This window comes from Micropterus salmoides, unplaced genomic scaffold, assembly GCF_014851395.1.
Source record: "Micropterus salmoides isolate LMB-PRFRI ecotype aquatic unplaced genomic scaffold, ASM1485139v1 Ms_hic_scaffold_14, whole genome shotgun sequence".
NCBI classification, from domain to species: domain Eukaryota; kingdom Metazoa; phylum Chordata; class Actinopteri; order Centrarchiformes; family Centrarchidae; genus Micropterus; species Micropterus salmoides.
This window is the reverse complement of record NW_024040485.1, coordinates 16063268-16080390: the sequence shown is the minus strand read 5'-3', so window position 1 is coordinate 16080390 and position 17123 is coordinate 16063268. Positions and strand designations below refer to the sequence as shown.

Here is a 17123-nt window from a genome sequence, read left to right as displayed (position 1 = left end):
AATCTCAGCCTTTCTCTGCACAATGGCTGCTCAAAGCATTGTCCTTTAATTTATCCTTTTAGCAGATTTTAATGTTTACATCTGGGATTGGCAAATAACAACCTATGAGTCAAATCTGGGCCTACACCAGAAGTAACTGCCCACACATGGGAGCTACTTAGGACCATATTATGGACAGTGTGTGGTGAATAACAGATGGGGGGGGGGGTGGACTTATATTATTTTAATAACAGCTGAAGTTTATTTGCATGGACACAGTGGCATTGCTGTAACTGTAAAATAAGGATAAGATTAACACATAAAAGGCTTAAGAGAAATTTTTGTCTAGTCATCATTTCATCACCTTCAATTCTTTTTTACACTTTTAAGAGATTAATTTATTTTATTGAGAACAGGGGTGCCGTCTTTGAATGTATCTTACCTTTACAGCAGAAACAATTAGTAAATATATAAATTTAAATAAATATTCATTCATTGGTCTAATTGATCTAATGTGTGTGTATATATAATGTGGGTATAGAGTGTGCATTAGAAGGTATACATGTAGGTATTTTCTTTCCAAGCAGACTTGAAAAATAATATCCAAACAAACTGAAGAATTCAAAGCACACAAGCATGTGTCTGCATTGCACCTGTCAACCGGCTTTGACTCCCTAAAAGAGCAGTGGTGGGGAAAAATGCTCTTGGCTCCAACTCCTGCTTTAATTTCTTCAGTTGCTATATAAAAGTAAAAATATTCATTTCTTCCTTTGGGGTAAACCTGTATCCTCCATAGGTTTATCTTGTAAATATGATAAAACACTGTGCAAGATGTAATTTCTTTGTATTTTAATTTTCATAGAGAACTTCAATCACATGTGCCCTAATATTTTGTTTCAGATCCGCAAGCAACAGAAAGAGCACGCTGAACTTATAGAGGAGTACCGAGTGAAACAGCAACAAAATAATATGACACCCATAATGCCTGGGATGCACCCAATGCCAGGCCCTGCTGGCATGGTCCCCAGTGGGCCGCCCATGGTCCCCAGTGGGCCGCCCATGGTCACCAGTGGGCCGCCCATGGTCACCAGTGGGCCGCCCATGGTCCAGCCTCCTATGAACCCCATGATGCAGATGCCACTTCATCCTGGCCAGCCAAATGTACCTCCATGTATGCCTAACCCACCACCTGGCTGGCACCCTGGTGCTCCCATGCCAATGGGCGGACCGGGAATGCCACCCTTAATGACCCCACAGATACCTGTGGGAAATCCAGGCCAACCTCATCAGATGCCAATGGGTAACATACCTCAACACTCACAAATGCCCGTGGATCCCCAGGCACCACCAGCTCCACCAGGTGGTGTAAAACCCATGCAGGCAGGTGGTGTGAAGTTTGATGACAACAACCCATTTAGTGAAGGCTTCCAGGAGCGGGAGAGGAGGGAGAGGCTTAGGGAGCAGCAGGAGAGACAGCGGGTGCAGCTAATGCAGGAAGTTGAACGACAGAGAGCCCTAAAACACCGTATGGAAATGGAGCAGCAAGGGATGATGGGGCCAGATGGAAACATGGCACCACTCGCTCAGATGCCATTTTTTAACTCGGAGCTGCCACAGGACTTCATGCAGCCCCAGAGGCCTCCTTTACAGCAACAGCAACAACTTGGACCAGTGTTCCCCCAGCAGCAGGGCATGCAGCCTGGTATGGGCTCACCACCTGGGACATTTATGCAAGGTGAAAGGAGGGCAATGATGGGCAATGGAATGATGCCCCGTGATATGGGGCCTGGTTTTGGGCCTGATAATCTTGCCCTTCAAGCACCTAACTTTGCCCAGGGTCAACCCAGACCTCGTCAGTTCAGTGGACCAGGAATGATGCTTCAGATGCCAGGTGAGGGTCCACCATTTGGAGGTGACTCAGCTACACCTCTACCATCAAACTTTCCGGGCTCAGGTCAGTCTCTCATCCAACTCTACTCCAACATCATCCCAGACGAGAAAGGCAAAAAGAAGAGGAACCGCAAAAAGAAGAAAGATGATGATGCAGATTCAGTCAAGACGCCTTCAACTCCACACTCAGACCTTACAGCCCCTCTCACTCCATGTGTCTCAGACACCTCCTCAACTCCAACCAGAAACACCCATCTCTTCGCTGACCAGGACTTGTCAAGGTCCCCCTTACTGGGATCTTCCACCCCCAGTCACTCAGAGCTGGAGAGGCAGCTTTCTGGAGGCCAATCTGGACAACCTGGTCTCTCATCAGACATAGCAAGAACCCAGGCTCAGGAACATGACCGAATCCTTAACAACATAAAGCTGGAGCAGACTGATACCAGCGAGTGTCACGGGCCACGAGAGGGGTCCGTCGGCTCAGAAATTAGCTCTGTGAAGGAAGAGGGTAATAAAGGGAGCGTGTCTCCCTTCCCTGCAGGGCAAAGTCCAAACAAGGGGGAGGCTGGCAATGAACTACTGAAACACTTACTGAAGAACAAGAGTACACCTCCATCTGGATTGTCCCAACAGAGGTCAGAGGAGAACTTTCGCTCGGAGGAGGAGGATCCCGCAGACTGCAAATCCCTGCTGAGGCAAAGCTCCATGGACAGCAATGGGGTCAGTCTCTGTGTTAATCATACAGTTAGAGCGCCGAGGGGGGGGATCAACATAGTGAATCATAGATGGGCTAAGTGATTCAGATGGGAGACGTGTCATAGTTAAATTGGTATGAGTCATAGCTGTCAGTTTTTAAATGAGTCATAGTTGTGTGTTTGAAAACATCTGACTTGAAGCCAGAATGCTGCTCAAGTAACTTTAGTTAATTAGTTTATTCATGGCGTTTTATATAACATCATCTTTTCTCAACTCCAGGCATACTCAGATGGCACCCCGGACTTTCCTGGACCTCTGCTTCCTGAACAGGAGAAGAAGAAAGGGAGGAACAAGAGGGCTCCGAAAGGAGGGGACAAACCTGTCTCTCGCTACAAGAAGAGGAAGAAGGAAGGGGATGAGAGGCAGTTGTTGCACTCTGGCCCTGACAGTGTAATGAATCAAATCAAACAGGTAAGATTGATTTTACCACCATAAAACATGCTCCTTATACAATTGGTTTGAGCTGCAAAACTGCAAGTGTTGCTTACGTATGCTTTGTTCAGAATTTTACAGTATTACTGCCAGAATACAAAATTGTCTTCACCAAGTGCACACTTAATTCGCATATCATAAGAATTTTACTGTAATAAAGTACTTGTTGGATGACAGTTGCACACACAGGAATTAGAAGCTGTTAATATTCACGAGAGTGGAAGAGGATTCATGATTATATTACAAGTATACTTTCATTGATTGAGACTTATTGATTTAAACTTTATGAAGCTGACACACTCATGTAGTACAATACCATTTCATCATCACAGCAAAACTCAATGAGCATGTACTGTAGTATTCTAGTTTCTTACAAGTATAGCATGAATTTGCTTTAGAGGAAAATGTCTGGGACTGTGTGGCTTTGAGCTACAAAAGCCTCCATATTGGACAGTTAACAGTTTGATGCTGCTCCTGTTTACCTGGGTTCTGGTTCTGCAGAGATAACTGGACCAGAGATTAGACTTTTAGGATTCTTATTATTCTTATATTGTTCAATTCAAGCATGAATCCACATTTTCAGAGATATCAATTGAGGCCAGACTAGCTAAAGCTGAGGTTACCTATTCTGGGCATTTTACAAGAAGTAAAAGAAATAATGCAATGATGACATAACCTTGCATACCAAACAAAGAACTACTGCTAATTAACAGGTTTAAGTTATTTTAATTAAAGATGTATTTGATATAAAAAATAAAACACCTCAGTGTAACAGCATATTTTATAAAAATATGAAAGGAGCTGCGTAAGTCTCAGGTGCTCTGGTGGGAAATCTCTATGGTTTCTTTCTTTTTCATTTTATCTAAGAATTGTGGTGGATCAAACAACTTAACAGAAAGGGGACAGCAAACATAAACCTGCTGCTAGTCATTCAAACAAGGCAATGACGACACATTCTTCAGAGTGACGACAATTGTGTTTCAAGTTATTGTATCCAAGATTAATGATTCTGGTTATGCTGGGTCAATCATAATATAGTGTGTGCTATGAGACCTCATAAAGATAACGTAACAGAATGCTGAACAAAAGTACAACAAAAAAGTTTTCATAAATACGAGTCAAATGTTCAGAACTACAAAAAAGATTTAAAAAAGTACTACTAAACATTAAAGAAAATAGTGTATGTATTGTGTGAACCTGCCTAACAGAAACTATAAATAAAAAATACTAATATACTACTACTATTACTACTAACAATAATAATACCATATTTTATTACTCATGTCATTATGATATTACAATCTAATAAACAGGACTCTCCTACATAGGTAAGTGTGTGTGTGTGTGTGTGTATATATATTTTTCAATGTAGCATATTCACATCTAGTTTATCCCAATACAGCACTCTTCTAATTCTGTCAAAAGCTACGAGAAACCATTTGTTAACCACCATCTTTGATACAGTGATCCAGAAGAAATGCTGTTGTTGAATGTATCTAAAGCCCTGGATATACTTGCTTTTTAACAATGCCGTTTGTTCACATACTTGCCTGTGTACTTTGCGTGTACATTACATTTACATTTATTCATTTAGCTGACTCTTTGATCCAAAGCGTCTTACAATTGCTATACATGTCCGAGGTCGCACGCCTCTGGAGCAACTAGGGGTTATCCACACATTGGTGGATAGGTCATAGTGGGGAATTGAACCCTGGTCTCTCACACCAAAGGCATATGTCTTATCCATTTCTCCATCACCACTCCATGTGTACCTGGAGGATTAAACCTGTATCCACTAGGGGGCAGACCAGGACTGGATCATCCCTCACCAACACCAGATTATCTTCCTTGACAACCTCCGAATTTGAACATCGTAATCAAAGCAAACATAGCGACACTCAAGCAGGTTATGATTTTAATGAGACATCTTAACAATCTCGGTAATTGCGGACTAGCTCCAGGAGTTTTATTGTAAACATCCCGACATAAATCTCTCTTTTTTTTTTTTTTTTTTTTTTTTTTTAAGTCTGCTGATAACCTTCTTTTGCGTTTAATGGTAGTTGGCAAACCAACTGCATTCCGCCACCACCTGGGCTGGTGTATGGAGCAGTAGATTGCTGCTGACCTGTCAGTCAGATCGACATACTGCCCCCACAGCTGAATTGCATCTCACGGATGTGTAGCGTTAATTCTTGGGGATGTACACAACCTACGCTCCAAAAGAACATGGGATACGCGTGGTAGCCATCTTGCTTATGCAAACGCGTAGTTAAAAGCAAGTATTTCCAGGGCTTAATACTACATGACTGTCTACAACGAGGACCTGCAACTTTGAGATTTCACACTTTGCACATTTGAAAGAGAAGCTTGATCACTTTGTATGGCTAGGAAGCTGTGTTAGATACTTGTTAAACTCACGTTTGTTTACATGTCTCTTCTGGTTTAATCATTTCTGATGCACAGATTGTAAAGTTACAGACAAGTGGCTCGCAGATGTATTTAGAATAGTTAAACCACTCGTTAACGTTAGCGCTCTTCCACTGATGAAACTGGCATTAGCTGACTTTGTGGGGAAGCCAATTTAGCAATGGGCAGTATTAGCTGGTGTAATCGATGTTCGAGAATATTTAGCAGTGATGAACAAGGGAGGAGGCAATGAAAAACGAGAAGGTTAGCAAGCATGGTCATGAATGTTTTCAGGAGAGGAGAAGTGATGAGGGCTATTTTTATTATTATTTAAGTCACGTATTTCACTTGACAAATGACTAACTCCCGGTGAACACATGTACTCTGCACCTACATGCTCAGGTAGATTGCGGTCAGCTGATTGTTGTTTTGTGGTGCATTTGTGGCATTGTTAACTGGGGAGTTGCAGAGTGCCCTCTAGTGGGCAAACTATGCAACACTCATGACATGATTGAAGGATCCGACTGTTTCTGTTTTAACTGTCATTAATCTGCTGATATTAGCTGATATATTGGCCAGTAATATTGGCACGTGAATAAATCTGTCTCTATAATACATTGTATCATTTTGTTTGGTGATTCTCTGCAGGTGGTTTGTGCTAAAACCTCCATTACACTTGCATACATACATCTGATTTCACTCCTTTCACTTCCCCTCCTCCTGTTTTTCTCTCCTGACACAGCAGCTCTCCCTGCTGCCCCTCATGGAGCCACTGATTGGGGTCAACTTTGCCCATTTCGCTCCCTATGGTAGCGGCCAGCTCAATGGAGAGAACCTCCTGTCTGGGACATTTGGCAGCGCCTCACTCGATGGCGTCTCCGACTATTACTCCCAACTGGCCTACAAGGTGAGAGCCTTTATTAAGCTAGAGCTGGGTAAACAGAATTATGTGTGTATGTTTAGTGTGTCTGCAGCATGATGTGCTGACATTGCATTGGTTCCTACAGCAGAGTAACCTGAGCAATCCACCCACACCACCGGCGTCTCTTCCTCCCACCCCACCACCTGTGAACCGACAGAAAATGATCAATGGATTTGCCACGACAGAAGAGCTGGCCAGCAAAGCTGCTGCTATGGGTAAGCAGTCGGGAGGATGTACCTTTTTAATGTCACATTTTCCCCTCAGTATCTCACAATATCCTAACCGGTTCAGAATAATTATAGAAAGCAGATATACAGTATTTCCATCATTAGAGGCAAGTATAGTGTTACATTCGTTTTGACATTGTGCTCCTGTTTCATACAGTGTCCAAAGGCCTGGTCCCAAAGCCACTGCATGTCCCATTTAGGACTGAGGAAGACCTGTTAGCCCGGGCCATCGCACAGGGACCCAAAACTGTGGATGTTCCGGCCTCCCTCCCCACCCCTCCTCACAACAACCAAGAGGAGATCAGGTAATGGATAAATAAAAGTAATTCTTTCTAACTTTCTAGTGGAGGGCTACTGAACCTTCAACGGCTGTCATAACATTTAGTTGTGCTGAACAGTCATGTCATCATGTTATTATAATCGATTTGAGGCCGCATGGCCTTGACAGAGGTGACTATTTATTTTTTTTTGTTTGTTTCTGATAACAGTAACAGAGGACAGGAGCCTTGCAAGGACCGGGACACACCTGATAGTTTTGTTCCATCCTCATCTCCCGAGAGTGTGGTTGGCATGGAGATCAGTCGCTACCCAGACCTGTCTCTGGTAAAGGAAGAGCCACCGTCCCCCTGCCTGTCTCCTGTCCTCCCCATGCTTCCTGTGCCTGATGGGAAAGGTAAACACACACAAACTCCAACATAGTCAACACAATTAAAACATTTATTTGGATGTTTTATTTGGAACACACAACTCCAGCATGCCTTTCCAGTGTGACCTTTTTTTTGTGCTCTTGTGTACTCTAGGTTCAGAAATCAAACTACAGGATATCAAAACAGAGCCTTCTGCCATGTTCTTCGGCTCCCCCTTTGGCCCCATGTCTAATGATTCCAAACAAGGACTGGTGTCTGTAGCTATCACACTGAGACCAGCTGCAGCAGAGGTAGGAATACTTAAATTGACTGTGGTTTCACAGACATTTTTAGACTTAAGTCTTACTTTTGTTAGTACTGTCAGTCTAGAACACGGAGTCACAAATGGGCAAATGATAAAAGCATTGTAAAATAATAAATGGCCGGGGATGTAAATGCAAATCCAAACATCCAGCCTTGCTGGAGCTATTGATTAAAATTTTTGATGAATGAACTAATCAGCTAACATATTCGTGTTGTGTTTTTCTCAGAACATCACAGGTGTAGTGGCAGCCATTTCAGACCTACTGTGTGTAAAGATCCCAAGTAGTTATGAGGTCAGCAGTACCCCAGACAGGGTGCCCATATCTATGCTCAGTGGTCCTAGAGTGGGCCCCCACGGCATGGAGCCTCGACCCCCCATGCTGTTCCATGGACAAGGAGACAATGGAGGGCTTCACGGACGGCCGGGACAGATGATAAGGCCCGGCGGGGCGCAGGGGATGATGCAACAGCAGCAGGCACATCACTTCCGTTTCCATCCCAACAGCCCAGGTGAGGGAATAAAACTAAATTAAACAAGAGCATCTCCGACACTATAATACAGCCTGTAATTGAAATGTCAGGTCTGATTTATGCTACTAACACAATTACTTCCTGTAAAAAAGCACAAAGCAGCAATGCAATCTCAATATATAACTGTTAATACTTAAATCTCCGCAAGAGCAATTATCTTAAAACAGTATTTTCTAACTGCCATTTTGTCTTTTATATCATCATAAGTCTGGGGCTGAAAGCAGCATATAGCCCAGGTGCTGTCAGGCACCCTTATTGATTTTTAGCAATTGTTCCAGCTAATGAATAAACGATTTTTGTTTACACCACTGCAGCATTCAGACTCCTGCTTACTGCTGTCAAAGGTGTAGTGACAGGCCTAATGAGTGGTGTTGGCACAGAAACATTTGGATAGGAAAGTGGCCTACACTTGACCTATAGTCCATGATCAGTACTTCTGTAATAGGGCGTTTTATTTACAGTGTTAACATTTACTTGTTAACTTAAAGTGAAGTATAATTTTGGTTTACTATCAGAATACAGTTTGAAATGGATTCAAATGTGTGAAATATATTTTCTGTTACTTGGAGGCGCAGCTCTAGCTCGAGGATCTGACCAGAAGACCCCTGCCAGCCCTGGATGTAAACCTCAGTGGTGCCGCCACTGTAAGGTGGTGGTTCTGGGAAATGGAGTGCAGAAATCCATCAACGATCTCCCTGCCCACATGAAGGTACCAAATTAATTAGGCTTAAACACTCCATATGGCAGCAGGGCGGTATATTTAGTAGACAAGCCACCTTTCAGCTGGAACACTTGGATGTTAAAAGTGTGATTTTGTGACTAATAAAGACATGCTTTAAATGTACAGATAGTTCCAGTTCATAAAAGGTCCTCTCTGCCAAACAACTATGGATTGTTTTATTATTGATTTCCCGGTGGATGGACTAGATGCGCTATGACTAGATGCACAGACCTTACTTTAGAGGATATATTATCTACTTTCAGCCTGAAGGGCCTTACACATCTATACACACACACACACACACACACACACACACACACACACACACACACACACACACACACACACACACACAGAGACAGACAGACAGTAATACTACATATCTCCTCTGATTATGTAAATCCTGCCTGTTAGAGTTCAATCCATTTCGGATCAATTAGTGGGTTAAACAGCATACCCTCTGACTTTAGCCTTGAGAGTATTTTGGTTATTTAAATATTGTATGTTTTTTATGTTTATTTCATAACTTCTTTAAATGTCAGTTAAGCCTAAGCTGTTCACATTGGCCAGGCTTTGATTTAACACATTATTACTTATTCAGCCTGTTAAAATTACCGATTTCTCTCATTAGGAATCTGAAGGCCGTTTGAAATCTGAAGAGGACCTTGTCTTCTGTAGTCAGAGCTGCTTCCTTCTCTACCATTCCTCACCGCCCCTGCATTCCAGATCAACCACAGAAACTAAGGTTTGTACCACTGCAACACATGCAGAAATGCCACTGTGAGTCTAAATAACATGCAGTCATTATGTTTTTTTTAATTTTTTTCTGGACATCATGGCTCTTGTTTCGTCTCTTCAGGAATCAGTGTCCCTTCTCCCTGCCTCCGAGCAAACGGAGAGCCTTTCTAAGATTCAGCACCAGTACAGTAACAACATGTCATCGCTGGATGTTCATTGCCTGGCCCAGCTTCAGCCCAAGCAGTCTCCCCCCTCGACTCCTCCAATCCCCTTCCCCACAGCAGGCGAGACATCCAAGACGGAGACCAAGTCTGATGCCATCAAAGTGACAGTGAAGCTGAAGGCCCGGCCAAGGTCCCATGAAGGCTGGCACCAGGGAAAGAGACCGAAAGGACTCCGCTGGAGGAAGTGGACTGTCCAGGTGGTGGTGCCAAGAGGGAATTCCCAACTCCCAGATGAGGACAAGATTGATGAGCTGCTGAAGAAACTCGGGGCATCCTTGCGCCCTCCTGCTTCACTCCGCGACCACAGGCGGTGCTGTTTTTGCCACCAGTTCGGAGATGGGATCACTGATGGCCCTGCTAGGCTTCTTAATCTAGATCTTGATGTATGGGTTCACCTAAACTGTGCCCTGTGGTCAACTGAGGTGTATGAGACACAGGCTGGCGCCCTCATCAACGTGGAGCTTGCCCTGCGTCGTGGCCAAACCGTACGCTGCGCCTACTGTCAACAGACTGGCGCCACCAGCGGCTGCCACCGCCTTCGCTGTACCAACGTCTACCATTTCACCTGTGCTCTGCAAGCTCAGTGCACCTTCTTCAAGGACAAGACCATGCTGTGCCATGCCCACAGGCCTCGGGGAACAGGTGGACAAGCTCTGGAGCATGAGCTGCGTTGTTTTGCCGTCTTCCGACGTGTCTATGTCCAGAGAGACGAAGTGCGTCAGATTGCCACAGCTGTGCGGCAGCCAGAGTTAGGCTATACCTTTCGAGTCGGCAGCCTGGTGTTGCATGCAATGGGTCAACTAACTCCTCAACAAATGGCAGCCTTCCATTCCCCAACAGCCATCTTTCCAGTTGGCTACGAGGCCTGCCGCATTTACTGGAGCATGCGCCATGGCAACCGCCGTTGCCGCTACGTCTGTTCTGTTGAGGAGCGAGACGGACTGCCAGAGTTTTCCATCAGAGTCATCGAACAGGGCTACCAAGACCTGGTCCTGAGTGACACCTCAGCTAAAGGTTTGTTTTTATGGATTCTTCAGAAATATTATTTTGCGTTTCTTTACAGAGAAGTTTTTAACCACCACGTGTGCTTGTCTCACTGTAATTAGGAGTGTGGGATAAGGTTCTGGGTCCTGTTGCTGAGAAAAGAACTGAATCAGGCACTCTAAAGCTCTTCCCTGTTTACCTGAAAGGGGAGGACTTGTTTGGACTCACAGTCCCTGCAGTCACCAAGATCACTGAATCGGTTTGTAGCTGCTTTTTTCTGTTTTTTACTAGTTAAGGAATCTGAAATGTAAAGAAGTGTGGTGGATCACATTCTATAGAGTCTGCAGGATATAACCCTTTTTTACTCATTTATTCCAGCTCCCCGGAGTGGAAGTTTGTGACAGGTACTCATTCCGTTACGGACGCAACCCTCTTGTGGAGTTGCCTCTCATGTTCAATCCAGCTGGCAGTGCCCGCGCCCAACCAAGAACCAGCTCTCCCTACACTTCACTGGTGATAAGGTAGCGTTGAGTGAAACTGACATTAATTCTTTCTGGGCACATGCTGTCTCAAAGCAAATCATATTTTGTTATTTCCTCCCTCAACATAAAGGCCACAACCACAGGCTGTATCCAGCAGCAGTGCCAGGTCTAACCAGAATGTGGCCCAAGGAGAAGGTGGCGCCCCCCATAGCAAGCCTCCAGTAGTGCACCCTAGGTCTTCTCAGTACCGCTGGATGAAGAGTGAGTGGAGAGCCAATGTCTATCTGGCTCGCTCTCGAATCCAGGTCAGTATTGAAACAGATATTTTATTTGTTTCTCAGTTTTGAAAGAGTATGGCTGATGCTCTTGGATGCTGTGGGCAGCATAAATACGTGCTTGTGTGATGTATTCACAGGGCCTGGGGCTGTTTGCTGCTAAAGACATTGAAAAACAAACTATGATGATTGAGTACAATGGAACCATCCTCCGAAATGAGGTTGCCATCAGGAAGGAGAAGATCTATAGATCGCAGGTATACATCTGTAATACTTTTTAGGCTATCATTTCTTTTGCCTAAGCTTTTTTGCCAAAACAAATGGCAAGTAAATTCTCCCTTTTCCCTCACAGAACCGAGAAGTGTTCATGTTCCGCATCGACAGCGAACACGTTGTTGATGCCACTCGAACTGGAGGGCTAGCAAGGTACTTTGAGATGTGTGTGAAATGTTTGTGTCTATAATGAGCATGTGTAATGGTGAAACTGAATGTGTCTGTATCTCAATTTTTGGGTAAGGCAAATTCAGCATGAAGAAAACTTGCAGTTTGTAGCAGCATCTGAATATCCCATATTGTCAAACTGCCAATTTACCAATCAGGAAAAGCAGAACATACTGTGTCTCTGCATCTGGCTTGCCATTGTTAAAGTCTCCCAGCACAGCACCTGCATATGTGTGTGCGTGGTTTAGCCTATTTTTATGGCTGCTGGTTGCTTTTTTTTGCATCAGTCTTTATTAGTTTTTTGTTAAAATAAGATAAAAGATGGTTTGATTGTATGCATTGCCCCAAAACATGGATGATTATTTTTTTAAATGTGACAACCCCATTCATTTGAATGAAAGCTGCTGACTCTGCTTAGACACACTGTCTGTTGCTTCACTTCCTTCCTGGGTGCTCATCACATATTGCTTGCCACTGTTGCCTGCCCGTGTTAGTGTCTTTGACTTTGCCTGCGCGCATTAATGTAATACTAAAATAACTTCTTAATACAGTTGTTGGTGCCGTTTAAATATCCTGTATGCTGGTCTTTCATGGTCCTGCAGCTCCGAATGTGGCACAGCGCTGTTTTTGCGTATTAAAAACTAGGTACCGTTTTCCAAGATGGCGCCCGTTCATACAGCCCAGCGCTGTTCCTGAAGACAAAGTGAAAGCGTTGTGCAGTTCATTTTAAGCGAAGGGCTTCTGCCATACTTGAATTTGTATAAACATGTGACAGTAATTTTGAAGATGTGTTTATTCAAATTTAAACCTATAAAATGTTTAAAACAAAATAAAAAATCTGGATATTTAAGTTTAAAATTTTTTTCTAATTAGAAAACATAACTTAAGTAAAGATAACATTTTTGCTATTTGCAATCATTTGAAATGTAAAATGAACATTCAGGTACTTTATAGTCAGGTAGAATGTTGTTACATGAAGTAAATCTCTTTTCATTTTTATTTTGTTTTTCAGATATATCAACCACTCTTGTGCCCCAAACTGTGTTGCTGAGGTGGTCACATTTGAAAGGGGTTACAAAATCATCATCAGCTGCATTCGCAGAATTGACAAAGGAGAGGAGGTGCATATCTTTTCTTTGATTAGACTTCTAACGGTATACGGTCGCATGAATGTACGTGTCAAATATGATGCTATGTCACTGATGTTTCCCGCCCTGTTTTCCAGCTGTGTTTCGACTACCAGTTTGACACTGTGGAGGGTCACCACAAGATCGCTTGCCACTGTGGAGCTCCTGAATGCAGGAAGTGGATTAACTGAGGAAAACAAAAATACGACAAACCTAAATGCATTCCTTTGGTGTTATGGTGTGTGGATGCTGTGATCTCTGCGCAGAGAGGAGAAAAAAAAAGTCTTCACACTAAAGTCATTTTATGAATGAGCAGAAGGCCCTAAACCCTTGGAGAGAGTGAATACATTTACGTTTTGGTTAATCAAGATGATTGAAGAAAATGGGTGGAGGAAGGGAAATGTAACACAGGAGCAGGATGTGACTTGTGCCATATGTGGGAGGGGCTCTGTTGTATGAGATGCCTCTGTCTGTCTGTATGTATCTGTGCATTTGTTTGGTGTACATGGGGTGCGGAATCCACCAGCGAATGAGAAAGCACTGTGCAGGGTGCGGCCTTATTGCTTACTAAGGGCAGGCCCTTTTGTTTCATACTGTTAATGTATACCATGAGACTAAATGTAGACATCACTGAATGAGGAATGTACAGCAATGAATAGCGCGAAGGGAATATTAACTTGCACTAAAAAAAGAAAATAAACAAAAAAAAAACACACACACGAAAACTTTTAAAATACTTGATTCCATGAGTCAGTTTTATCATAGGTCTCTGTCATGTGATTTGTGTGGATTTCGAGAGGTTTTGTATTTATTACTGAGTGAATGAATTTTATTCTCAAAATGATGAGACTGCGTTAAAGAAGGTTAGATTGCTATTGTTTTTGAAGATTGAGGAAGACATGCTGTTACTTTTGTATAAATGTACATAAAGAAAACTATAGGAATAACCGACCAAATACTACCTTAACCTTCTTGATGTTTGGGTGTTTTTAAATTGTTTTTGTTCTGTTTGTCATTGAAATTTATTTAAGATGGACGTTATTTCAGTTTGAGAGTATATATTATGATTATTCTGTACAGAATTTGTAATATAACCACAATAATTCACAAAGTATTTTTGTTGTATTAAAAGTAAGGTATTGTAGCGTAGTGTTTTGTGACTTACACATACTTTGACCACTCAAAAAAGAAATATTTTTGTTGACTAACGTTACGAGTTCATCAGTTACAGAATCAAGAAAAAAAAACAGACTCTTCAAATAGTAAGAGATCAGTGTGATCTGTTTGCTGTTAATCAGGTTTGATTTTAAAGAACTGTGAATTAGGTTTTGAAACCCAAAAACAACTTTTTAACTTTTTAACACAAATAGGAACACCAACATGTATTTACCTGTTCTGTTGTTTTTACATTGCTTTTAAAATGAGGTGCAAACGTCTAATGATGTTGTGAGTTAGACGAACCAGTGTGTGACAGAAACGTATGGGGAACCGTAGGTTGTTCAACCTTTTTAGACAGAAATGGCATTCTCCTTAATCAGAAATATTTCTTATACTGACACTTCACAAGTCACATGCTTAGAAACGGAAGAGTTTTTGCGTGCACAATTTCAAGTCGACTGTAAAATTTTGAAAACAGTCTTAGAACTTGTAATGTATATGGCATGTATTTTTTTAACTTTCCGAAGACGCAATTGTATATATTTTCTCAATGAATGGTTGTAACAAAATTGTTTCTTGGATATTTTTCTTCTCTTGTATGATATTACATCATCCTGCCAGTGTGTTTGTGCTACATTTTCTTGGTCGTGTAGTCAGATTTTGTTTCTTTCTTTTTTGTTTTCTTTGTTTGTTTGTTTTTTGTTTGTTTTTTTGAAAATGCCTTTTGAGGTGTACAGAGTATGAGGTTTGGAGTTGTGGAATTGAATTTAGAAACATTTACAAAATAAACTATTTTACATGTTAGTGAATTGTGTATGTGATATCAATAATTACACATTTGAAATTTTTGTATATGAAGAAATTAAGATGTAAGAAATTGTTCATTTCCCTAGCATCGGTGGTTAAATGTGTGTGTGTGTGTGTATATATATATATAGATATATATCACACTATTTTTGACTTTGAAGAAGAAGCCAATTGAGGCTTAAGGGGATTAGCAAAGTGTAACAGTTATTTACATAAGAAATTGGAGGTATATCTAAAAAGAGCGTCCTTTTGGAGGCAGATTATTTATTTCTATGGATACAAGTAAATACATCAGTGGCATCAGTTTTTGTCTTTTGACCCCTTTAGGGCCTCAACCAACTTCCTTATTTTCATTCATTTATAATCACTTGGTATATGAAATGTCTGAAGATGGTGAAAATGCTCATTATTATAATTTCTGAGCATTTTGCCTTAAAATAAAAAGCAATAAATTAATACAATTAATCATCTCTATCCCCCTTTAAATGAAGCTATGTCTACCTCTGACAAATTTTCACAGACTATGGCCTTAATGTGGGTCAGTTGAACAGTTTTCCCTTAGACTAACGATGTGAAGTTATCAGGTATTTCATTAACAAGAAAGAAGCAAACATTAAAAAATGGAGAGAAAAAAAATGGACGTTTGGAAAAAGATTTTTTTCTTTTCTTTTTTCTTTTTGTATCTCTCTTCAATCAACTTGTGACCCTTAAGATTAATCTTGAGACCCCAAGGAGGGTGCTTACCCTTAAATATAAAGACACATGATCATTTTGGGTACAGTCTTAACTAAATTCAAACTGCTCTGTGTGCTGCCTGGATCAAGCATCCCAGAATCACTCCTGGGACTCGGGAGCATCACTGCAGGTTTGACTAGGACTAAAAACACTGCTGCCTCTGCAGTAAATTCCTGTTATGCTGCTAGAGTATGATGTAAGATGTATAAACCATCATACATGCACTACAGTAGAAACTGTCTCTTAAAGAAAACTGGTTGACTTTCCTTATTTAAGTTACTTGGTGCATATTAAAGTGTGTTTCTTTAATTAAATTACAGCAAACCTGACATTAGATAATATTTTAGTTATTGATGGTAAGTATTGGGGCAAATACTGTATGATGAAATCAACATATAGTATGTTATGTGCACTGTTCAAACTTTAAATTTATTAGAAACACTACATAGACTTGAAGCAAAAAAGCTAGACTGCAGTCAAAGCCAGAGGAAGATCACAATCAGTCATTGGCTGTGTTTTATACAACTGATTTGTCAGTGGCCCGTGCAATAGGTTTCCACAACCAAGAATAACAGCTAAGATATATATTCTTTCTTATAATAGTTATTCATTCTAATAACATGAACATGGACTATTGGTCACATGTGCCCAAATTAAGCATCCTAGCTTGCACTGGCTCCCACTAGATTTTAGTGATAGCAAAATAGTCTAGATCCTGTCATCATCACTGAACTCTATTCTACCTATACAGAACTGTATATTTTAACGTATTTTCATAAAAAAAATAGAGGTATCAAGTAGAGGTAGAATAAATATAGATACCAAAGGTGACCATGCATTTGGTGTGATCCTCTTAACTGTGAACTATTATCCTTAGTAGTAGTAGTGGTATTATGTTATTCTGCCAATTTGTTTACAGCAGGTCTACATCATATTTCATTCTTGGCCATCTAACCAGAGTCGTACTGACATCTGTTGGCGAAGCATCTATATACACGTGACACTGCCTGGTGTTGTGTCGAAATTAGCTTCCCCTTCATAAACGTGTTTTCCTGGCTGGGTGCCCTCCGTTTTGCCTTTTTCTTGTTTTGCCACCGTACAAGAAAATGCGCTTGCGAAACGACAAGTAAACAATTTAACGCCCCTCTTCCTAACAACAAATTAGCTTGTGATTATAATCACCTTCTCGAAACTGTAGAGAAAGGACTGTGTGATCCAACATATTTTTTATATATATAAGCGCTGTTTTTATCAGTACGCCCCCCCCCCCCCGAAAAAAAAAACCGAGGGAGCGATGCTGTTTTTTCCCCTTCTCTGGCGTGAGACCGAGTCGTAGGA

The 17123-nt window shown here is 41.6% G+C and overlaps 1 protein-coding gene across 9 annotated transcripts in view; it reads left to right on the top strand.

Moving 5' to 3' along the window:
- kmt2cb (lysine (K)-specific methyltransferase 2Cb) overlaps positions 1 to 15047 on the top strand; it is a 72151-nt gene extending 57104 nt beyond the window's left edge. For 6 of the 9 annotated variants that reach the window (XM_038717992.1, XM_038717995.1, XM_038717996.1 and 3 more), the window contains 18 exons: positions 880 to 2589; positions 2845 to 3036; positions 6206 to 6370; positions 6471 to 6600; positions 6770 to 6917; positions 7101 to 7285; positions 7413 to 7549; positions 7790 to 8072; positions 8663 to 8802; positions 9446 to 9559; positions 9674 to 10790; positions 10883 to 11019; positions 11139 to 11281; positions 11373 to 11547; positions 11658 to 11774; positions 11870 to 11943; positions 12971 to 13079; positions 13184 to 15047. In XM_038717992.1, coding sequence (XP_038573920.1) covers positions 880 to 2589; positions 2845 to 3036; positions 6206 to 6370; positions 6471 to 6600; positions 6770 to 6917; positions 7101 to 7285; positions 7413 to 7549; positions 7790 to 8072; positions 8663 to 8802; positions 9446 to 9559; positions 9674 to 10790; positions 10883 to 11019; positions 11139 to 11281; positions 11373 to 11547; positions 11658 to 11774; positions 11870 to 11943; positions 12971 to 13079; positions 13184 to 13276 — 5169 coding nt within the window. In that variant the 3' untranslated portion in view covers positions 13277 to 15047. The remainder of the gene's footprint in view (positions 1 to 879; positions 2590 to 2844; positions 3037 to 6205; positions 6371 to 6470; positions 6601 to 6769; positions 6918 to 7100; positions 7286 to 7412; positions 7550 to 7789; positions 8073 to 8662; positions 8803 to 9445; positions 9560 to 9673; positions 10791 to 10882; positions 11020 to 11138; positions 11282 to 11372; positions 11548 to 11657; positions 11775 to 11869; positions 11944 to 12970; positions 13080 to 13183) is intronic. The other 3 variants (XM_038717997.1, XM_038717991.1, XM_038717990.1) reach the window with 2 other exon arrangements.
- The last annotated feature ends 2076 nt before the right edge of the window (positions 15048 to 17123 follow it).